The sequence below is a fragment of the Orycteropus afer genome, unplaced genomic scaffold, assembly GCF_000298275.1.
Source record: "Orycteropus afer afer isolate SDZICR_OR568_19922 unplaced genomic scaffold, OryAfe1.0 scaffold00005, whole genome shotgun sequence".
In the NCBI taxonomy this organism is placed as follows: domain Eukaryota; kingdom Metazoa; phylum Chordata; class Mammalia; order Tubulidentata; family Orycteropodidae; genus Orycteropus; species Orycteropus afer.
In genome coordinates, this window is record NW_006921592.1 from 2,003,676 (window position 1) to 2,026,013 (window position 22,338).

General features: G+C 38.9%; 1 protein-coding gene across 1 annotated transcript in view; it reads right to left on the reverse strand.

Moving 5' to 3' along the window:
* The window catches only part of TRPM3 (transient receptor potential cation channel subfamily M member 3), a 1,151,180-nt gene that overhangs the window by 232,765 nt on the left and 896,077 nt on the right, over positions 1-22,338 (reverse strand). The window contains exon 11 of the mRNA XM_042780585.1: positions 2,912-3,035. Within this exon, the coding sequence (XP_042636519.1) occupies positions 2,912-3,035 (124 nt within the window). The remainder of the gene's footprint in view (positions 1-2,911; positions 3,036-22,338) is intronic.

Here is a 22,338-nt window from a genome sequence, read left to right on the forward strand (position 1 = left end):
ATCTCCTCCCCTCCTAGGAGACCATAATGGGCCTATCAAAGGATGTTTTCCAGGAGGCTGCATGGCCTGGAGGCTGAGGTTTCACAAAGTACATCTACATCCATAGAGTAGTTCTTTATTGTCTAAATTAACAGGATGTTGGGACAAGAAAGATGTTAGATCTCCTATAGAACCAAATCCCTTTTCTGAACTCAGCCACAGTTAGACCTCAGAACTTTATATCTCATTTGGTTTGTAAAGAGAAGTAAAAGAAAAGTGAGGGGGCTATACAATGCAGTACTTCCTCACTTTGTGTGTGATAAGCTCTGCCGTGTGGGGAATGGAAGATATTTAGGCTCTGCAGCAAAGTAGTCCCAGTTGGGCTCTCGCTGGCTGTGTGCACATGTCTTCACCTCTCTGAGGCTCAGTTCCCTCCCTGAGCCCTGCAGAAGGAGGAAGAATAATACCTGTTCCATGTCTCTTATTTAAAACAAGATATCTATCACAGCCTAAATCATCTCTCAAAATTGGAAATTATTTTAATTATAATTAGGATTTTAAAAATCTCTAATTTACTTCTGCCCTGATGTGGAGATAAGCACAATGCATTGTTCACTATGTACACAGTTCCTCCGCCTGGAGCTAGGAATATCTCACATTTCATTCAATAAATCTCTCCCATTAAAATGCAATTGACCTTTTCAACAGAGGCCATGATTAAGGGAGATGACAATTATCAGGTAAATTATCAGGTAGAATCCTGTGGAACCATCCCATAAAATACCCAGAGAAGTACATTCAGCCTCATTTGCTTTTATGACTTTGAACTGGCTTCAAAAATTTTAATCTTAACCAACTTTCTAGGACATTTGTGAGACCTCTGAGATGAATCACTGTAGTGAGGTTTGATAGTCAGCACTAAGTACTGAGAAATGCTTAGTACTCAGAGGAAAATCTATGCTGTGCTGTCCCCAAGCTCAGGATTTCATGCACCTCATTGGGTAGAGGAAGTGTGTGAACTGAAATGCTGTGAGTTAACAGATCCTGAGGTAGGAGAATGTTGGTGGCACTTTTAGAATGGGGAGAGGCTCTCCTGGGACCACAGCAGTCATGACTTTGTGTCCCATCTGCACAGTAGAGCAGTCAGATTGTGTACTATATATAGTCTCTGGGTACACAAAGATTAGTGGTAGTGTCCCCATTGTCCTTAACTCCACTCTCCTCCTCTCAAACTTGGAAGCTGCTGAAAGGCTTCTCACAAAGGCCTGTGGAATGCTTTTTGGAGATGGGTGTTGTCTACTACTATGGATTGATTTGTGTCATCCAAAAAAGATATATTGAAGTCCTAACCCGTGGTACCTGTGGATGGAACTCTGTGTGGAAACAGGGTCTTTGAAGATGTTATCAGTAAACATGAGGTTATATCAGAGCAGGGTGGGTCCTAATCCCGTTGAGTCGTGTCTCAGAGGAGAATCGACGTGGAGAGTTATAAGGATAGATGTGTGACAAGGGAGGCAGATGTAAGCCAAGGAACGGAACAGTTCCTCAGAGCCATCATGGCTCTGAGAAAGACTCAACATGGCTGACTGATTTGTATTTTTAGCCTCCACAACTGTGAGAAAATAAATTTCTGTTATTTAAAGCCCCCCACTTTGTGGTATTTTGTTACAGCTGCCCTAGGAAACTAAGACCCTACTCCACTATTTTTCATCTAAATGTTTGGCTTCTCAAACAGAGAAGTTCCTCCCCTCACTCTCTCCTTCCTTCCTCCCTGTAGCCTTCGGGAGCACTTGTGTGTGCCTGGTACTGACCTAGGCACAGGAACACAGCTGTGCAGAAGATAGCTCCTGTCCATGCTCTTGAGGAACATATTGTCTGGTGGGAGGACTGGTTGAAAAGCAGCTTGTTCCCCGCCACCCCATCTGGCTGCCTGTGTTTGAGCCTTTGAGAGTCTGGTCCTGTGCCCCACCCCCACCCCCAGAGGAGGAGTGCCCTCTAACGTTTCCAGAGAGAATTACTCCAGGATGCTCTGTCCAATTCAATTTGCCCAAAACGGAACAGACAGGTTTAAACTGCTTTGCTACCCTGTCAGCATCTGCTCTAATCCTGGGTTTTTGAGAACAGTCTGCATTTGCTCATGCCTGCTGGTATCTACCCAATTTACTCACTACTTCAACAAGACAATTTCTAAATAAAAATACTTCCCATAGAGATTAGATTCTACTAGTTTAGTTCTCTTACCTGTAAAATAAAGATACAATAGTTGTACCTCTCTCACTAGGAGAGTTGCAAACATCACATGTGTTAAGACACCTGCCTGGTACGTAGCAAGGGCTCAAATGATTGCTCATGCTAATTGTATTAATCCTAAAAGGGCATCTCAGGTGATCAGATCATATGTAAAAGACATTTTGCCCAGATAGAAGAAACGATTGCAGAAGCTACTAGAGGACACTTCAGATACTACGGAAGTTCTGAGCATTCCTTGGGTAATTTTCTTCATTTCCCACCTGTGCAGATTAGCATGTTAGCCTGGACACTGCATCACCAGATATTTGACACAAAGCCCATCAGTGATCCACTATTCACAAGCAGAGGGAAGCCCTAAATCTAAAAGTGGATCCACAAGTATTTTCCAGGAGGAAACCTATTTTGTCTTGTCAACTCATTTGGGTGAGGTGAGTAGAGCATTCGGATAGTTCCAAAAGGAAATGATGCTAAAACCCTACTGTAGACACTTGATTACATCCAGGGCCAAAGAACAAGTGTCTGCTATTTGGGGGTGGAAACTGTGGAGCCAGTGGACCCTAAGGTAGGTTGTAAGCTTTCCCAAAAAGAAAAAAAAATTGGTATGTGATTCAAGAAAGTGGTTAAGTAGATAGAGGGAAATGTGCAGGGCATCCTGCTACCCATGGGGGCACTGTTGACATACCAGTTCCTTCTTCTTCATGCACTCCATGAGGATGATGAACAGGTGCTGAGCTTGGGTTCGAGTGTACGTGAAAGTCTTCTGAATGGTCACCAATAGCTGGTCCCTCAAAGATTCATTTATAAGTCTGCAAATTAAAAACAAGATCAAAACCAAGTCAACCCAGAACTATTATAGAACATAATAAAGTATTATGAAGGTGACTCCACAGTCATAATTGTTGTTGTTGTTGTTGTTCTTGTTATTTGCCGTCGAGTCGGCCCCGACTCATAGCGACCCCTCCTTGGGTTTCCGAGGCAGTATCACTACGGAAGTAGATTGCCCAACCTTCCTTTCGAGGAGTGGCTGGTGGGTTTGAACCGCCAGCCTTCTGGTTAGCAGTCAAGTGCCTTAGGCACTATGCTACCAGAGCTCCCCCACAGTCATAAGTCATAATAGGAGACTTTAATACACCACTTTCTGTAAAACACTGCATAACGTGGATGAACTTGGAGGATGTAATGTGAAGTAAAATAAGTCAGTCACAGAATGACAAATATAGTATTAGTTCATTATGGTAAAAAGTCAAGGGAAGGTTTACATATGGAAAGAAACTTTCTTTGTTGGTTACCAGAAGGGGGGAGGGGAGGGGAGGGAGCACTGCAAAAAACAAAAAAACAAAAAAAACGCATTGACCCATGTCACTTTAGTTTTGTGTATTTCACTGTACATAATTTATATTTCAATAAAATGATTTTTTTAAAAAAAGTACTATGAAGATTCACTTTAGCGGTTACTTCTTCCTGTATTTTTCTCACAATAGTTATTTTGACTGTGATCATTTAAATAAATATTAAAATTTGAAATAAATCCATTTTAATGTTGCAGAACCTAATAAGGGGGTTTGGTTTAGTTCTTATTCATCTTTTTTCTTTATATATATATATATTTAATATCTTTTTCCCAAGTTCTGTTATCAAAATCATGCCTCTTATCAATTGTTCACATCTTATTAAAAAATTGTTATAATACTTATTTGAAAGAGATTTAGATTTCAACTTCATCTCTAATTGTGGAAGAAAGGTTTTATCAAGCATCAATGAGCATAAATAGGAGTTATGCCTCCTCTAAAACCGTTCCATGTAGGTGACCTGGTCTATGATTCAGGTCATCTTCACTTATGTGAAGTTTTTGCTGTGTTACAGCAAACAAAATGTGACCCATAAGGAGATAACATATTGGTTCCTTTATTTAAAAAATAGTTTTTATGCTACAGAGGAATGAGTGAGAACAAGGGAGATATGTCCTATCCAGTCGATGCTCAATTATCTCTTGAATTTAGCTCAGTCACTGCTCATTGTTTACTCCTCTTCTACCAGCTTTGTGGTTCTGTCTCTACCTGCCATCAAATGATAGGAATGAAAACTCACTTTATTAATAGGTACTTATCAAAATTGAGAAGGTAAAATTGTTTTCAAGGGCCAGGGGCAATATTATCATAATTTGCCTAGCATTTTATAATTTACAAATTGCTTTCATAATTGAAGTACTAGTAAATCCTTAGGTAAAATAGTAAAATATAATTACGATCTCATTTGGTGCTTACAGAAACCTTCTGGGTAAGACGTCTGTCCAATTTCATAGGCAGGACTTTTTGGCCACAAAGATCTAGAGGACTGGCTTAAGGACATGCAGCAAACAAGTGGCGGAGCCAGAACCAGAACATAGCTCCTCTCACTCCATGCCCTTTCCTTTCCTCTCAAGCAGATGCTACCACTGCTTTCGTTGCTGTGGATGCTTGAGCAGGAAGTTATGACATGTTCTTTGAAATGAAAGCAAGGCAAATTTGTTGCTGAGAAGAAAGCAAGAAGGCAGGCTCGAGAATGTCTTTTTTTTTTATCAGTGGCTTACTGTACTCCAGAGTAATGTGAAGATTCACTTGAACCCACTAAATTGGGTGTAATAGTAACCCTACTTTGAGGAGGGATGTCTTCCTTGTGACAGGATCCTACCAAGGATCCTGGAAGGTCACTCAGTTGGATATAGGACTAGGTTTCCCCTTTTCTTCTCCAAGATGATCTGTGTCATGGATACACATATTTAGAGAAAGAGAATGGTAGAGATAAACTTGAAAAAAAAAAAAAAAAAATCTCAGATCCTCTCAACATTATCTAAGTTATTTTGATGGACTCTGTGGCCCTAGCAGAGGATTAAACTGAAACCATTTATTGGCTCACTCAGTGATTGATTCATTCATTTAGAAAATGCATACTGAATGTCTAATTAGTAACTGCCAGGGATAAAAAGACAGAGGAGATATACATACTTCTAGTCTTCACTGAGTTTACACTCCAGTAGAATAGAAAGACATTAACCAGCAATTCAATTATGATGACAGCAGTAAGGAAGTAGAGAGGCTTGTGACAAATGGATGTAACCTAATCTAGAGGGTTCATGGAAGACTGATTTGAAGAAGTAATGTTTTGTCTGAGACTTGAATGAATGAGTATGCCCAGCATCAGGAGCTGGTGGGGCTGAGCCAAGGGCAGTCTAAGCAGACAGAACAACGTGAACAGCCCTACTCTGGAGAAAGTCCAAGAAGGTCAGTGCACCGGGTTAAGTAGTGTCCCTCCAAAATTCATGTCCAACTGGAACCTGTGAATGTGATCATATTTGGAAATGGGGTCTCTGCAGATATAATCAAGTTTGTTGTTGTTATGTACCAACAAGTCGGACCCAACTCATAGCAACCCCTCTTTGGGTTTCCGAGGCAGGATCACTATGGAAGTAGATTGCCCAACCTTCCTTCTGAGGAGTTGCTGGTGGGTTTGAACCACCAGCCTTCTGGTTAGCAGTCAAGTGCCTTAGGCACTATGCTATCAGAGCTGAGTTAGTATTGGATAAGGGTGAGCTAGTGATTAGTGTCCTTAGAAGAAGAAGGAAATTTGGACACAAACACACAGTGGGAAGAAGGCCATGTGAAGATGGAGGCAGAGATCGGAGTCACGTTACCCCAAGAAAAGCAGCACCAGGGATTGCCAGCGACCACTAGAAGCCAGAACGAGGCAAGGAAAGATTCTTGCCTAGAGCCTTCAGAGAGAGTATGAACTTACTGACACCTTGATTTTGGACTTCCAGTCTTCAGAACTGTGAGAGAATAAATTTGTTTAATTCTTGTATTTTGTGGTAATTTGATATAATGGCTTAGGATATAACACAGTCAATATGGTTGGACCCCAGATTGCAAACGAAAGTGAAACAAAATGGGGCCTTGGAGTGGGTGAACAGGGACAAGGTCACATCAGACTTTGGTGTTTATGATAGAGATTTTGGGCTTCCCCCCAAATGAGAGGCCATTAAAGGTTTAAGCAGGAGTGTAATAAGACTCCTGCATTTGGTTGCCAATTTTCCTGAAGAATCAAGACACAAGCACTCACACCTGGGCTGTTTCTATGTGACAGGTAACCCACCTGGGTGGGTCTAGACAGTTCTGCAGTATCAAACAAACATAAATGTTGTACATAATTAATGACAGAGAGAACTCTCCTGATTAGCCACTTGACAGATCTAATAATTTGTCTGCAGGTGTGTAATTTTCACAACAACTCAAAATTTGTTTTCCACTGCCAACCATCTGTAATGAAACTCCAATTCCATGAGGTCATTAGTCGTTTGAGGGATCTATCTGTCAATGGTATCCTTTCTGTCATCTTTGTAAAAATTAAGGAATAATGTGTAGTTTAGCTGGCTGAGGGCTTCAGTGGTTAGGAGACCTGAAAGGTACTAAGAATCCTACACTTTTTAACCCAATTATGCAACAGATTTAAGTTATGACTTTGGATAAATTATTGAGCAAGAGATGCTAGAAGTAGTAGGATTCTCTAGCTTAGTGTTTTCCAGTGTGTGAGATGCCCCTCTCTGAAGGAACAGAGGTGATTTTATGTGGAACAAAGGTGATTTGGTTGATCCAAGGCCTTGAATGACACCCATTTAATGTTGTTGTTATTTCTGCAGTGGAGCCAGCACTGATCCATGTTAACTGTATGTAAAAGAGAGAACATTGCATGTCTTGTGCCATCTCCATGATCCTTCATTTGCTCAAGTCCATTGTTATGGCCACTGTGCATTTTGAGAACCTCCCAACCTAAGGAGCTCATCTTCCAGCACTCTATCGGACAGTAGTCCATTGTGTTCCACTGGGGTTTCATGGGCTCATTTTTAGAAGTAGATTACTAGGCCTTTCTTTGCAGTCCATCATAGCCTGGAAGCTCTGTCTACTAGGGGTGTGACATAGCTCCCAACATCATAGTGACACACAAGTCACCAGTGTATGATAAACTGACAGATGGGTGGTGGTATTAAACATCAAATAACTCTCATTCCTGGTTAAATTATTTTTCCATACTTCTGACGGCTTGAAGAGGCAATTCTCATTTTCAGTGCTGTTTTACCTTTAATAGCTCCCCAGCATTTGCTAACCTCTGCTTTTAAGAAAGAAATAACAGATGTTAGGCTCCATGCCTTTGGCAGAAAAAGCTTAATACCATTGCTTTAAATAAGATCCCATTTAAAATTTGATATTTCCCTACTACATCATGGTTTACAACACACAATGAACCACAGAGATAATTTAATTTGATCTTTACAACAATCTTTGAGGCAAACAAACATTAATTCCTTTTTGCAGAAGAGAAAACTGGGGCCCAAAGAGGTTAAATGATTTGTGCTGCGTGGATGATGTCAATGCTTGAGTCTATTAGCTTCAGTCTTCATTTCATGGCGCTGCTTTTCTTGCTTGTGTTGTATAAACACAACGTGTTTCTGCTTTCACAATTATCTGCAGTTAAATTTAAGTGTATTTATTGTAAGAAAATGCCTTTTTGTGATATCTAGTGACTTTCTGAAGGAAATCCATGGAGTTTGGAAAAGATAAGGAGAAACTGGCAAATGATGACAATAGCAAAGTGAATTTAGTAGTAGGAAGATTATATTTGTTCCTCACTTTTCAGAAGCATTTTCTATGCTGAACTGGCTGTTTTTAAAAAAGCTTACTTTGTTTTCTCCATGGATACTTTTTTATTTTGTGACCATGTTCCTTAGGATATAAGACAGCCAGCCTACTTTCTGGAAATTATTGCTTTCCTATTCCTTCTCATTTTTTTCCTGCACAATATAAGAAAGACTTAAACATGTTGACTGATATTTGCATATTGGCAAAATTAGAAATAGACTCATTTTAGATTTTCTTTTTATGGCACTATAATTGTGATTGAAGATTTCTTGACATCAAAATATGGTCATAGTATTAAGGGAGTTTTTAGTTCTAGAATTGGGTCCTTGACAAAGTGGTGCCTATTTGTGGAAACTGAATTTGTGGCACCATATGTACCAATGCTATTTTTGGTATACCTCAAATTAGAGGGTGAGGAAGTGTATTCATTGAGGTATGAAAAATCTCTATACTATGACATTTATGTTTCCATTTAAATGTACTTACGATGTGGGGCTTTTTGGATGAGTCACAGACTTATTTAAAATAGGTCAATGCCCATCTGATGCTCAGGGAAACCAACAAAACTTCCCACAGTTTGCTATTAGTATCCTGTTCAAATGCTGGCAGTACAACCCACATGTACATTTTCTCAGAATGAATTTAATTACCTGGCATGTCAGAGTTCCTAGATTTAAAAATTAGAAAATACATTTAGAATTCAATGGGACTTTAGAAGATACACTTAGGTTAATGGCTTTTGAGCATATGAGGAGTCCTTCTTCTGCTTCCAAATACGCTCTATCTTAACACTCTCTGTTAGCTTCTTCAGATACAATATGATAAAATATTACTGTGTGAGATGTTGTGGGATGACATCAAGGATATAATATTCAAAGTAAATGTCATTAAAAAGACAGGAAAGAAACAAAAGACCAAAATGGATGTCGGAAGAGACTCTGAAACTTGCTCTTGAATGCAGAGTAGCTAAAGCAAATGGAAGAAATGATGACATAAAAGAGCTGAACAGAAGATTTCAAAGGGTGGCTCAAGAAGACAAGTAAAGTGCTATAGTGAAATGTGCAAAGACTTGGAGTTAGAAAATCCAAAAGGAAGAACACAATTGGAATTTCATAAGCTGAAAGAACTGAAAAAAAATTCAAGCCTTGAGTTGTAATACTGAAGGATTCTATGGGCAAATGACTGAACAATGCAGGAAGCATCAAAAGAAGACAGAAGGGGAATACTCAGTCACTGTGCCAAAAAGAACCGGTCGACATACAACCATTTCAGGAGGTAGCATAGGATCAAGAACCAATGATATTGAAGGAAGAAGTCTAAGCTGCACTGAAGGCACTGGTGAACCACAAGGCTCCAGGAATTGATGGAATACCAATTGAGATATTTCAACAAATGGATGCAACACTGGAAGTGCTCACTCATTTATGCAAAGAAATTTGAAAGACAGCTACCTGGCCTACTGACTGGAAGAGATTCATATCTGTGCTAATTCCAAAGGAAGATAATCCAACAAAATGAAGAAATTATTGAATATCATTAATATCACATGCAAATAAAGTTTTGTTGAAATACAGTTGTGTTCAAAACAGTTGTGGCATTGCATAGACGGGGAACTGCCAGAAATTCAAGCCAGATTCAGAAGAGGGCATGGAATGAAGGAAATCATTGCTGATGTCAGATGGATCTTTGCTGAAAGCAGAGAATACTAGAAAGATGTTCACCTGTGTTGTATTCTATGCAAAGGCCTTCAACTGTGTGGATCATAATAAATTATAGATAACATTGTGAAAAATGGGAATTCCAGAACACTTAATTGTGCTCACGAGGAACGTGTGCAGAGATCAACATGCTATTGTTGAAACAGAACAAGGGGATACTGCATGTATCCTTTAAAATCAAGAAGGCTGTGTCTCAGGGTTGTAGTCTTTCATCATATTTATTTAGTCTGTATGCTGAGCAAATAATCCAAGAAACTAGACTATATGAAGAACAGTATGGCATCAGGATCAGAGGAGGATTTGTTAACAACTTGTGACATGCAGATGACACAGCCTTCTGTGCTGAAAGTTAAAAGGATTTGAAGCATTTACTCATGAAGATCAAAGACTACAGCCTTCAGTATGGAGTACACTTCAATATAAAGAAAACAAAAATCTTTATAACTGGACCAATAAACAGTATCATGATAAATGGAGAAAAGATTGAAATTGTCAAGGATTTCATTTCACATGGATCTATGACCAACACACGTGGAAGCAACAGTCAAGAAATCAGATGCCATGGTGCACTGGGTGAAAATACCAAGCTATGGTATTTTCAGTATCCTCATTTGCATGTGAAAACTGGTCAGTGCATAAGGAAGACTGATAAAACATTGATGCATTTGAATTACAGTGTTAGCAAAGAATATTGAAAATACCATGGACTGCCAGAAGAACAAACACAAATTTGTCTTGGAAGAAGAAAAGCTAGAATACTCTGTAGAAGAGAAAATGGTGAGACTTCATCTCTCATACTTTGGTCAAGTTATCATGAGGGACCAGTCCCTTGAGAAGGATATCATGTGTGGTAAACAGTCAGTGAAAAAGAGGAAGTCCCTCAACAAGATGGTCACAGTGACTCAGTGGCTGCAACAGTAGGCTTAAGTATAGCAATGACTTTGAAGATGGCACTGGCCTGGGCAGTGTTTTGTTCTATCGCACATAGGGTCACTGCGAGTCAGAACTGACTTGACAATCCCTAACTACAACAAGAACGCTGTGCTAGGCACTATGCTAGGAATAGAGAGATGAGAAATATTCAATTCTAGCCACAAGGAACTCACAGGGTTATATGTCATGTGTTCTGGTAATCTATCGTTAAGTAACAAGGCATTGAAAAACTTCATGGTGGAAAACAGCATTTATTTATTGTGTTCATGAATGCAGGCAGGGCACAGTTGAGATGACTTATCTCTGCCCCTTGATGTCCAGGGCATCATCTGCAGTGGCTTGAGTTTGTTATGCCTGGCATGGCTCAACTGGGATTACATATCTGGTTCTTCAGTTCTTTTCCATTCAGCATCTTTTGGGGCTGGAATGTATAAGACGGCTCCTTCACTTCCAGGTCTAGTACCTGGTTTCTCTCTTTTTCTCTTTGGGTAGATGCGCTTCTCCCAGAGAGACTTCCAAGAGAATGACTGAGGAGGCCCAGGCAGAAAATGCAAGGCTTCTTATGCTTAGCCTCAGAAGTCCCAGAATGTCAGTTGCTTGCATTTTATTGATCAGGCAAAGTACTAAGAGAAGAAGAGCAATAGAGTCCACCTCGTGATGGGAGAAAGACATCCAGGTAGAGACAGGGAAGGAAGTGATGTGATCATCTTGGACATAAGGAACTACATCAAATGATTCTGTGCAGATGTGACACTGTGGGGCAGTGATCTTTTCCATATTTCAGTGACAAATAGCCTCAGCTGCTTTACTTTGATTTCTCTCCTTTAACAGCTGATTGTAACAATTGCTAGTTTTCCCTAAAACAAGTCTAATCACTCATAAATATTTTCAAAATATGATTACTGATTCTTTGCATAGAAATTAAATATTTTCTCCTTCTGATCTGGCAGGCTGTAACTTTCAAAAGCAATTAAAGAATCTGAATTATCAATCACAAAATTATTGTGAATCACAAGTGCTCACAATGATTTCGATTTAGAGCAAACTTACATTTATTTAACCAGTGGGGAAGTTCTGGTGGCTTAGTGCCTAAGGCACTTGACTGTTAACCAGAAGGCTGGCAGTTCAAACCCACCAGTCACTCCTTGGAAGGAAGATTGGGCAATCTAATTCTGTAGTGATACTGCCCCAGAAACCCAAGGAGGGGTCGCTATGAGTCAGATCTGACTAGACGGCAGTGAGTTTGGTTTTTTTTTTTTTTTTTTGGTAGTTACCAGAGTGGTTTAAGCATTCAGCTGCTAACCCCAAGGTTAGCAGTTTGAACTCACTGGCCACTTCTCAGGAGAAAGATGATGAAATCTACTTCTGTAAAGATTTACAGCTTTGGCAACTTTATGAGGACAGTTATATCCTATCCTAAAGGTTGTTATGAGTTGGAATCAACCCAATCGTGGTGGATTTAGTTTTTTGGGTTTATGTATCAGGTGAAATCCCTGGGTGCTGCAAACGGTTAACATGCTCAGCTGCTAACCAAAAGGTTGAGGTTGGAGTCCACCTAGAGTGCCTTGGAAGAAAGCCTTGACAATCTACTTCCAAAAAGTGAGCCCTTGAAAACTCTATGGAGTTCTACTCTGACACACATGGGGTTTCCATGAGTTATAGTCGACTCAATGGCAACTGGTTATATGCCTGGCACTTTTGGTAGACTTTGGGCACCAGGCATGATCCTTTTTCAGGGGTACCACCATCATATTTTGTCCATATTGAATGATGTATTCACATACTAGCTAATATGTGTACAGTGCTTGGTTCAACCTTTAAGGCCTAAGAACAGTGACATATTTCCTTGATACCCTAATGTCACTTTAAGATCTATTTGGAGCTATAAGGCAATAACAGCTTCTGTTGACTTTGGTACTCCAGCCAGAAACCAGATAACAGGGAAAGTGACTTTCTAAAATGTTCCAGTCTACCTCATTCTCAATCCTCCTTGGTTTGGGCCTTCATTATAATTCATTCAAGTGGAGTGAACAGACACCAAATTAGTCTTATATCTGCCCTCTTCCACTCCATCTTTCATAGTGAACTGTTGACTGAATGGTCCCTATACAAAACAAATATGATTCTGTCACACTCTTTTTAAAACCCTGCAGTGGCTTCCAATCATGAGCAAGATAAAATTGCAACAAGTGCATAGCATGTAAATTTGTCATAGTCTTCCTTTACAGTTAAGCTTATCTCCTATCACTCATACAAACTCCATGAAATACTGGTATCTCCCTAAGATGCCAACTCTTAGATGCCTGCATGCCCTTGTACTTGTGTTACTTTCTGTTTGGAATACTCTCTACTCCTTAACTCATCACTTAAAGCTCACCCTTCCAAATTCAGCTCAAACTTCACTTTCTTTGTCAAAGTCTTGATGACCACATCCTTAGTATTCTTATGGCACTTGGTACATATTGCTACAATTATTACTTTGCATGGAAATGATTTATTTACATGCTTGCCCTCCTCTGGTAGACTAGGGTTTCCTTGAAGCAGTGATTTCATCTTTATCCTGACTATACCTTTAGAGTTTTGGTGAATGTATAGTTCAATATTGCCTCTGAAAGAATGTGTGTGGATTGATTGATGGATGAGTAGCTGTGGACTTTGCTATTTCCCCATGTCTCTTTGCTTTTCATGGTGAAATAGACTTAAAGTCTATTTTGGGGGATGGGAGAAGTGGCATAGAATTTTTATTCCCTCCCTCAATACTTTTATTTTATTGATCCTTTTCTTTTTAATTAGAATTTTTCTCTAAGGAATATTCTTGGCCTCTGCCAATCTTTTAACTCACAGGGTGTTCAAAAATGAATTGGCCACCCAACTCAAAATTTTATATTTGGTTTTACTTCTGGAGCCTTTTTAGTCCCTTACGGTCACTTTGTACAGATTCTTATTCACTTGTCTCTCTCCCCTAATGCTTAGGGCAATGTCTTGCCCAAAAACGTGCCCGAAAACTGTTTGGACGTTTTAAGAATTTCAGTGCTATTTAAGACAATTTCCCTCACATATCTTGTGTCAGAGCTGGAATTTAGAGGACAAGAGACTCGAGAGGAAAGGTTCTATGACAATGAATCACATTAACCTAACTTATATAGACTCAACAGAGTATGGTAATGAAAAATTGGTGCTTTGTTGTTTAAATGACTGACACAGATTGAGAAGTCTTTAGTTTTACCCCTAAGACAGGATATAATATACCTTATGTATGAGAAGACTCAGAGATCTGACTTCAAGGACTCACTGCTTTCTAAGAGTTAATCCCCAACTTGTCAGATTCCCAATGTTCTTTTAATTAATTGCTTTGTTCAACAATTAGAAGCTCTAAGAGCAATTCTTAGGATAAGTGATGGCTCATGTTCAACTGACTTTTAACTATAACTAATGTCAGTCATTTGCAGATAGCGCCAATTGAATGGCAAGTTGGAGAAGATGAGACTGAAACACAGAGAAGGATCCAATAGAGAGGACAGACTGACTAGATTACTTTCTCCCAATTTTCACTAAGGATCAACTCCAGATAAAAATGGTCTCTATCTCAAGGCTGTGAGAAAGTACTTCCTATTTTGCTTTAGTATCTAGTTAGAAATGTGGTTTTTCTGGTCTTTTCTTGACGAATCTATCTAGCAATACGGGGACGCTAAAGAGATCTTAATCAGGTGGGTTGTACACACATTGATAATGCAGTTGGCTCTCAGAAAAATTTCGTGCACCGCTACCCATAGGGTGATTATTTATGCTGGATCACTTTTTTTTTTTCCTCCCAACCCCCCCTCTAGAATCCTGGCCCAGTTATGGTAAAACAGAAAGCATAGCTACACACTAATGGTGGGTGGTGCAGTGGGGTTGAGAGTAGTAAGAGAGGCACTTAGCACCTATCACAAGAAGAGCTTTGCGCTATGCATTTTTACATGTGGTGTTTCATAAAGAAAGAGACCTTGTGGCACAGCAGTAAAGTGCTCAGCTGCTAACCAAAAAGTAGGAGGTACAAATCCACAAGCTGCTCCATGGGAGACAGATGTGGCAATGTGCTTCCTAAAGATTTACAGCCTTGGAAACCCTATGGGGAAGCCCTACTCTGCCCTTATAGGGTTGCTACGAAACACAATTGACTCAGTGGCAATGGATTTGGTTGTTGGGTTGTTTTCACAAATGCGGATTAATCTAAAACAATTCTTACTACATATGTTCCTTATCTGTTCTCCTCTTCTCCCATTTCCTCAGTTATAAGAAAGGTACTAAAGACAGGTTTCCATCAACCCTTTATCATCACCCTTCTCCCTCTGCTGCTTTACCCCACATCACCTATGAAGACATTATTTTCTTTGTTTATTTACTATGCTTATTTTGTATTTCTTATCTATTGCTAACAAGTGTGATCTACAAGGGCATAAATTTTTGTCTATTTTTCTCACTGCTGTGTTATTTTCTGTGCTTTCAATGCTGCCTGGAATGTAATAGTTTCTCAGAAAATTTTTGAATGACTGAATATATATGTTGTTGGGATTAACGAATGCAATTAAAACATGAAGGGAATAATGACAACTAACATTGGAGATCTGTCAGGCATTCAAGGGTTCCCAGTTTGGTGGAACCCAACTGCAGAAACTCTAGAGCTAAGCTTAAACAACAGAAACACTAGCCACATGTGGCTATTTCAATTTAAACTAACAAAAATGAAAAAAACATAATTTAGTTTCTTAGTTAATCACATTTCAAGTGTTCAAAATGGCCATACGTGATTAATGGCTATCCTATTGGGTAGCACAGATATAGAACTTTTCCATCATGGCAGAAAGTTCTACTAGACAGCATTGGTCTTGAGGCAAACTGCCCAACTCTCAACCTTAGGCAGGCCTAGCAAGACATTTAGGTGAAAGATCCTGAAAAGTGTTGGCTGGTGCCTGTGGTGATATGGCCCTGCAATTTCTCTTCTTTCTCTTGCTTTGAGCTACAAATGTGTCCAAGTGAAGTGTTGCCAAAGGATACAGAAACTACACATGGCCAGTTAGCTTCTCTGCTGCCAAACTGTAAGGAAAGTAAGTCCTCTGAGTTTATTCCAAGTGAAATACCATTGGTGAACATTGTACATAGCCAAGCAAGAGGAATAATAAAGTTTTTATTTATTTAGGCCCGGTAAAGAGCTAGTCTGATATGTGAGATCTCCGGGCATCCCTTCAACTGACATCCTTTAAATGTTGGTCCAACATTTATTCAGAAGAGAAATTACCAGCATGTGATGGCAGCTTGGTGCAGCCCTCGGCCTCTTCCATGAAGGTAACATGGTGTAGCTGCTAAGCATGTAACTTCCAGCCTCAATCTGCCTGGGCTGAAGATTGTCTAGCTGTGAGATGCTGGGCAAGTTTCCTGATCTTTCATCTGCAATTTCCTCATTTATAAATTGGGGATAATAACAATGATAGTGTTAATGAAATAAGATCAAGCTTTTATTCATAAAAGCTTTAAAAATGACATTTCCTTTAAAGGTGTGGAGAAACGAGAAAGGGTAAATCTAAAGCCTTAAGTAATCTGTCCATCCCGTAACCTACTTTGTTGGTTATTGGGATATAATTTTCCTATTTTAGTTACTCTTATGTGATGGGTTCATTTCTAAGTATTGTTGGTAAATTATTCTTTCTTAGCTATTTCCACAGGCAACTAACTGCTCTGCTGAGTTGTCCCTTGGTCCAGCTCCCAACAATATTCCACAATAAAGAGCTTCTTGTCCTTCTCATCCTGTGCATAATGCCTGTGTGGAAAGGTCATTGGATAAATTTAAAAATTGATGCCATTCACAATGTTGATAAAAAATTGACTATTTCCTTTGCTTGCCATCTTTTCGGCAGATGTGTTTCTTATTTTTTCCCACTGGTTTTATAATTCAATGCTGTACTTGATGATTGGTAGTAATACATGGGGCTGTCTGTAAGATTCTGGCTTCATTCTAGTGTATGAGCGACATTCATGGCATGTGGACTTTCTCTTCCTACAGTGGACAGTCTTAAGCTATCATCGTGATCGTCCCTTGGAGCCCATATATGGCCTCACAATCATTCTGAACATTTTATGCTAGGAAGCCACTACTAGTTGATTAGAATTGACACTCAAGATGAAACTGTTTGCCATCCCTGCTATAAAAATAATAAAATCTCAATTATACTAGCAAATGGTGGAAACCAAAAGGACAATTTCTAAGTCTGTCTCCAAGGCACTGAACTGTTCCATGGATATAGAACAGTTTTTATTGTTGTTGTTGTTTGTTTGTTTACTCAATTTCTTTAGGGGTCTCTACTCTCTGATAGATACTTGCTTTGCATTGCATATACCCAGAAAATGCAAACACATGTCTATCAACTCTAGTAAAGTAAAAGGCTTTATTGAAACTGAATGGAGACTTTTCTAGACAGCGGACTTGAGTCAACCCTGAAATTCTACTTTAATGCATCTTAGTGTTTCTCTGGCTGGAGAAAGCTTTTATATAGAAGGTGCCATTGCTGTGTATACCAAAAAAAAAAAAAAAAACACCATTGCTGTTGAGTTGATTCTGACTCATAGCGACCCCCATTGGGGTCTCAAGGTGGTAAATCTTTAGATTGCCCAGTCTTGCTTCTGTGGAGTGGCTAGTGGGTTTGAACCAACAACCATCCAGTTAGCAATCAGATCCTGCAGTCAATAATCAACATCTGAGAAATGCATGGGAAATTCATTAAGAACATATATCACAAACATTATTTATAATAAATGATACTACTGGGTGATATGTTAATCAACTACATTTCTAGAAGCTATAGGATCTAATGTCAGTCAAGTTGACTCACAATTCATTTCCTTTTAAGTAGAAGGATTAAATACTAGGCCATTTTATTGTTTGACCCTCACTCAGATGAGTTTTTAAAAGTATTTGTGGTTTTTGAAGCCCTTGCTCTGTCTTTTCATGAGAGAGGCTATGTCATAGAATTTCAGAGAATGGTTTCCTAGAAATTATATTGCTAAATAAATACATGAGTATGTGACAATCAACTGAAATTCATATTCTATGGCGAGGATTTTTCAAATTTGGCATTGAGTACAAGGTGGTTGTGTTGACAATGTAGTGAAAAATTCTTCAGTAACAAGTGGGTGCTTTGTGGGTATAGTTTATTACTATTAGTAGTAGAATTGGGTCAAACATTTAATATTCAATATACCATTTATTCAAATGAATTAGGTAATATTTATCCATTTTTTAAGTTTTCAGTTAGGAAATTTAAACTTAGAGAATTTAAGACTTGTTAGCAAGTGACAGAGGAGCTGGACATGCTAATGGGTAAATTAAAATTCTGTTTATTCTCTTAATATAGATGTATTAAGAAATTCCATGTAAAAGCCCAATTGATAAAGACTATGGGAAGCAGAGAACAGAAGGAGGGATTGAATAGGGGTTATTTCAGTCAGGTCTTGAAGAATGGGTAGGAGTTTGTCAAGTAGGGGAGAGAAAGACTGGGCAAGGAGGATTTCCTGAGAAAGTAAAAAGTGTATCTTAAGGCACGAAGGCCAGGATCAGCATGAGGCTTGGAGAGTAGAGAGGAGGTCAATTCAGTGGATTGTTGGGGGAATGGAAGTTTCGCTGAGTGAGAAATGATTGTAAAGAGAGGCTGGGGCTGGAATGGAAAATGTCTTGAGTCCAACCAAAGGAATGTAGGCTTGATTCTATAGATGAGTGGTCTTTAACTAGGTTCTACAAAGAAGCCCCTGAATATCTGAGGCGGGGCTCCAGTGCTGCCTTTGCGCTACATTTAGTGGGTAAGAGCCAGGCAGAGATGAAGGCTCTGGGCCAGAGGTTCTCAGTGTGGTCCTGGAACCAAAAACATCAGCATTTCTTACTCTTTTGAAATGCAAATTCCCTGATCCCAAGACTTACTGGACTAGAAATTTTGGGGGTGAGGCACCTCAATCTGTGTTTTAACAACTCTTTGTGTACTTCTGATGTAAAATGCTCGGTAGGCTACTAACTGAAAGGTTGGCGGTTCTAGTGCACTGTAAAGTCCCTCAGAAGACAGCCCTGGTGATGTACTTCTGGAAAATCGGCCAGTGAAAACCTCATGGAACACAGTTCTCTGACACACGCAGGGTCACCATGAGTCAGACTCAGCTCAGTGGCAACTGCCTGGTTGGTTGATACAAGATACACTTTGAGAATCACTGTTCTAAATCTTCCATCCCAGCGTGAACAGAGTAATTCTGTGAATCATCTGTTTTATAGACTGTTCTTCTACCTGAAATTTGACTTGCAAAAGGGTTCAAGGGCTTTACAGAGTGGAAAAAAAATTGCTACAGGCAATTGGGAGATTTAGACTTTTTAATGGCCATCCATTGCAATCATAAAGTCAAATGAAAGTGAGACAGGGACTTCTAATCTAAACTTCTAATGCTGGTGTTAGTAATGATTGTGCCTCTCAAAACAGCTGAGAGAACCGTCACCAGCAATCAACTAGCATCATTTAACATTTAAATACCTCTGCTTTTCTCATCCTCTTTTCTTTTTCTAACTTTTTAAATTGGCCATACATTCAAAGCAGTCAGAAAATAATTTCAAAAAAAGAGGAAATAACAGAATGCCCTTAAGAAATCAATGTAAATAAAAATAATAACATGTTAAATCTACCAGTCCTGTCAAAATGAATGCTTTTGTGGCCTGTCTCTTCAAGGGAAGAATTTTCAAGTCTGACAGATGCCTGGAACCAAAAACAGCTGTAGCAAAGGAAGAAATGAGGTGATTCATGCTAAAAGTACTTTTTAAGTCACTTGGGCTCCAAGGACAAAATTTGGCAGAGGGTACAGAGTGACTGTGGTAACAATGCAGTCAATTGTGTGAGGAGAACAAATGTGAGACATAGAAACTGAAGCTGTTTTCTTGAAAACAGTGGAGAAAAATAAATCTGATTTCTATAAATTTAAAAATGGTATTTCTGAAAGTATGGTCCATGGATGCCCCTCACTGAAATCAGCTTGGGTTCTTGTTTCACATACAATCTCCTGGACCCCATTGCAAGTACCTGGAATCAGGATATTCAAGGCAATCTGTGTTTTAAAAAACCCTCTAGGTGATTGTAAGGCCCACTGAAGCTAACCACATGCTTATTTTTATTGATTGATTGATTGATTGATTGATTGATTGATTGTGGAAAACAAGTAGCCAAGACTTACTTAGGCAAGTCTTAGAGAGGAATTTTATTAATAGATACCTTTGACATCTTGGGATTGATGGCCTATCTGTACATTGTGGACAGTGGTTCTTTTAAAGGGATTTCTCATAATGGACTACACAGCTATGTGTTTTTCTGATCTTTTCTGTTCACATTCTTGGAGTTGAACAATCCTGAAGTCAATTTAATCAACATAGGGAGTACATTGGCCAATTTAAATGAATACAACTTTCTCTTCCGTGGTACTTTATTCCATGAAATCTAGATAATTTTTTAAAACCAATGATTCATTTTTCTTATGGTGACATAATATGGAAAGACAAAATAGCAAGCTATGAGACGAAAAATATTTATTTTGTGCTTTCCTAAATAAATGGAGCCACTCTAGCCATGTGGAGTTTGGATATAATGATGCAAGTGTTTTTATATTTACTTCTTTATATATTCCTCATAGGCAAAAAAAAAAAAAAAAAAACAGCAGTATTCTCTCCATGAAACTTCCTCCATTTACTCCAATTTTTGCCGCTTCTTGGCTTCTCAGAACTCAGGCTCTAAGATTCAATTGAAAATTACTTGTTATCATATTTTTTCAAATGAGATTGTGTCTCTTGAGGAAAGTTACTCTTTTTTTCATAGTTTCAATAGTGACAAAAACAGGCATTAAAAAAAAAACTTGTTGATTGATTTGAAGTCACATTATTAGTTCTATTCTTAAGTCTTCACTGAAATTTTATACATATATGTAACACATATAATTAAGTACATCTTATAAATATATTTAATTAGTTACATATAATTAATTAAATTGATTTTTTAAAAATTTAATTGAATACACAAACACCCACAACACCACAACACTATGCTGTGCCATAGAATTTGTCCCTTTTAACTCTTGAATCCTATTCAGATTGAGTCTTTTGTGTTGAGTGATACAAAAGACTGTCAAATATTGGCTTTTTCTTCTGTCATTCAGGCTGACCTTTATTTAAATCTTTTTGATGGAAAAGGGGAAGGAGAAGAAAGAGATTCATTACACTGTCTTTTTGTGGATAATTAACACACAATGTTTTTTCTGAAAAGGAGCCTTGGTGGCACAGTGGTTCATGTTTGGCTGTTAAGTGAAAGGTTGGATGTTTGCATGCACCAGCCCCTCTGTCCACTGTGGAAAGTTATGGCAGCCTGCTACCACAGAAATTACAGCCTAGGAAACCCTATGGGTCGGTTCTACTCTGTCCTACAGGGTTCTTACGAGTCTGAATCAATGAGACTCCACAGAAACAGGTTTTCACGAGTTTTCCTGAAAAGATCCTTGCCAACAATCAGACTGAAGTGCTTTGCCCTGTGTGCTCTTGTGGCCCTCGGTACCTTCATTATAGCATACACAGCTCTCTAGCTTTCTGTATTCATGGCTGTGTTTCAATTTCCATTATAAAGTCCTTGACAGGACCATGTCTTTTTCATCCCCTGAACAGTTCCATGCATGTAGTAGGCATTCAACAATTACTAATTTGGAGAACAGTTTGCAAACATATTTCAAATAAAATCACTGGCGTTGGGTGCCTGCCCAAGATGTTTCCAAGGTTTCTTACTTCCTTTCTGAGATGGTTACAAAGCAGAATCAAGAAAATTCTAGAAAACAGACAAAGTATGATGAAATTAACAAAAACTGAAATGGACATTTGAATTCAGGATATTTAATATTTGTTTTCTTCTTTCTCACTATGTTGAAATCATTCTGGAATGCAGACCATCGAGATCAATTACTTTCTATGGCAGATCTTATACAGACAAATGATAGGGATTTTACATCCCTTCAGTGTTAGATGGACATTTCTTTGGAGCAGCAGAAAACGTTAGAGGTCACTGCACAGAATGATATGCCCTAAAGAGTAGAGATGAAGAATCTAACGATGGTCTACATGTGGGTTTCTAGCATGTCTAGTTTTCTGGTGACTTTCTCCTGTGTTTGGTCATTTTGATGTGTATGTGGAGAGAAACAGAAACTTGTGTAAGGTCTTTGGTAGGACATACTGTTACATGACATGAAACCAGGTAACATATGTTTCCTTGTCCATCTCCAGCTGGTGCACCATTTATGCCTTTGCCTCAGTGACTCTGAAAACGTAAGGACCTTCATTAAGCTCTCTTTCACATAAGGAAAATCAGATTTTTATGACTATTGATTATTACTCACCTGCCCCCAAGAGTAAGTCATTGGCTTATTAATTTTACACAATGTTGCTGTGTGCTATCAAGTCGATCCTGACTCACAGTGACCCCGTACGACAGAGCAGAACTACTTGCTCAGCTGCTAACTGAAAGGCTTTTCACAGTATCCGATACAAATTCCACGGCACACAGAATGTGAACAGTCTTTTGAAATGTTCCCCACTGATCATTTTCCAAAAATTATAAACAGACTACTGAAAGATTTCAGACTTTCTGCTACCAACAGACTCTGCTTATTGTTCTAGGATGTCTGCAAATCGTAAATCCAGTAGCACAAAGGCTCCAAAATAAACATAAGTATCGATAATGAAATTTGGATGAATGAGG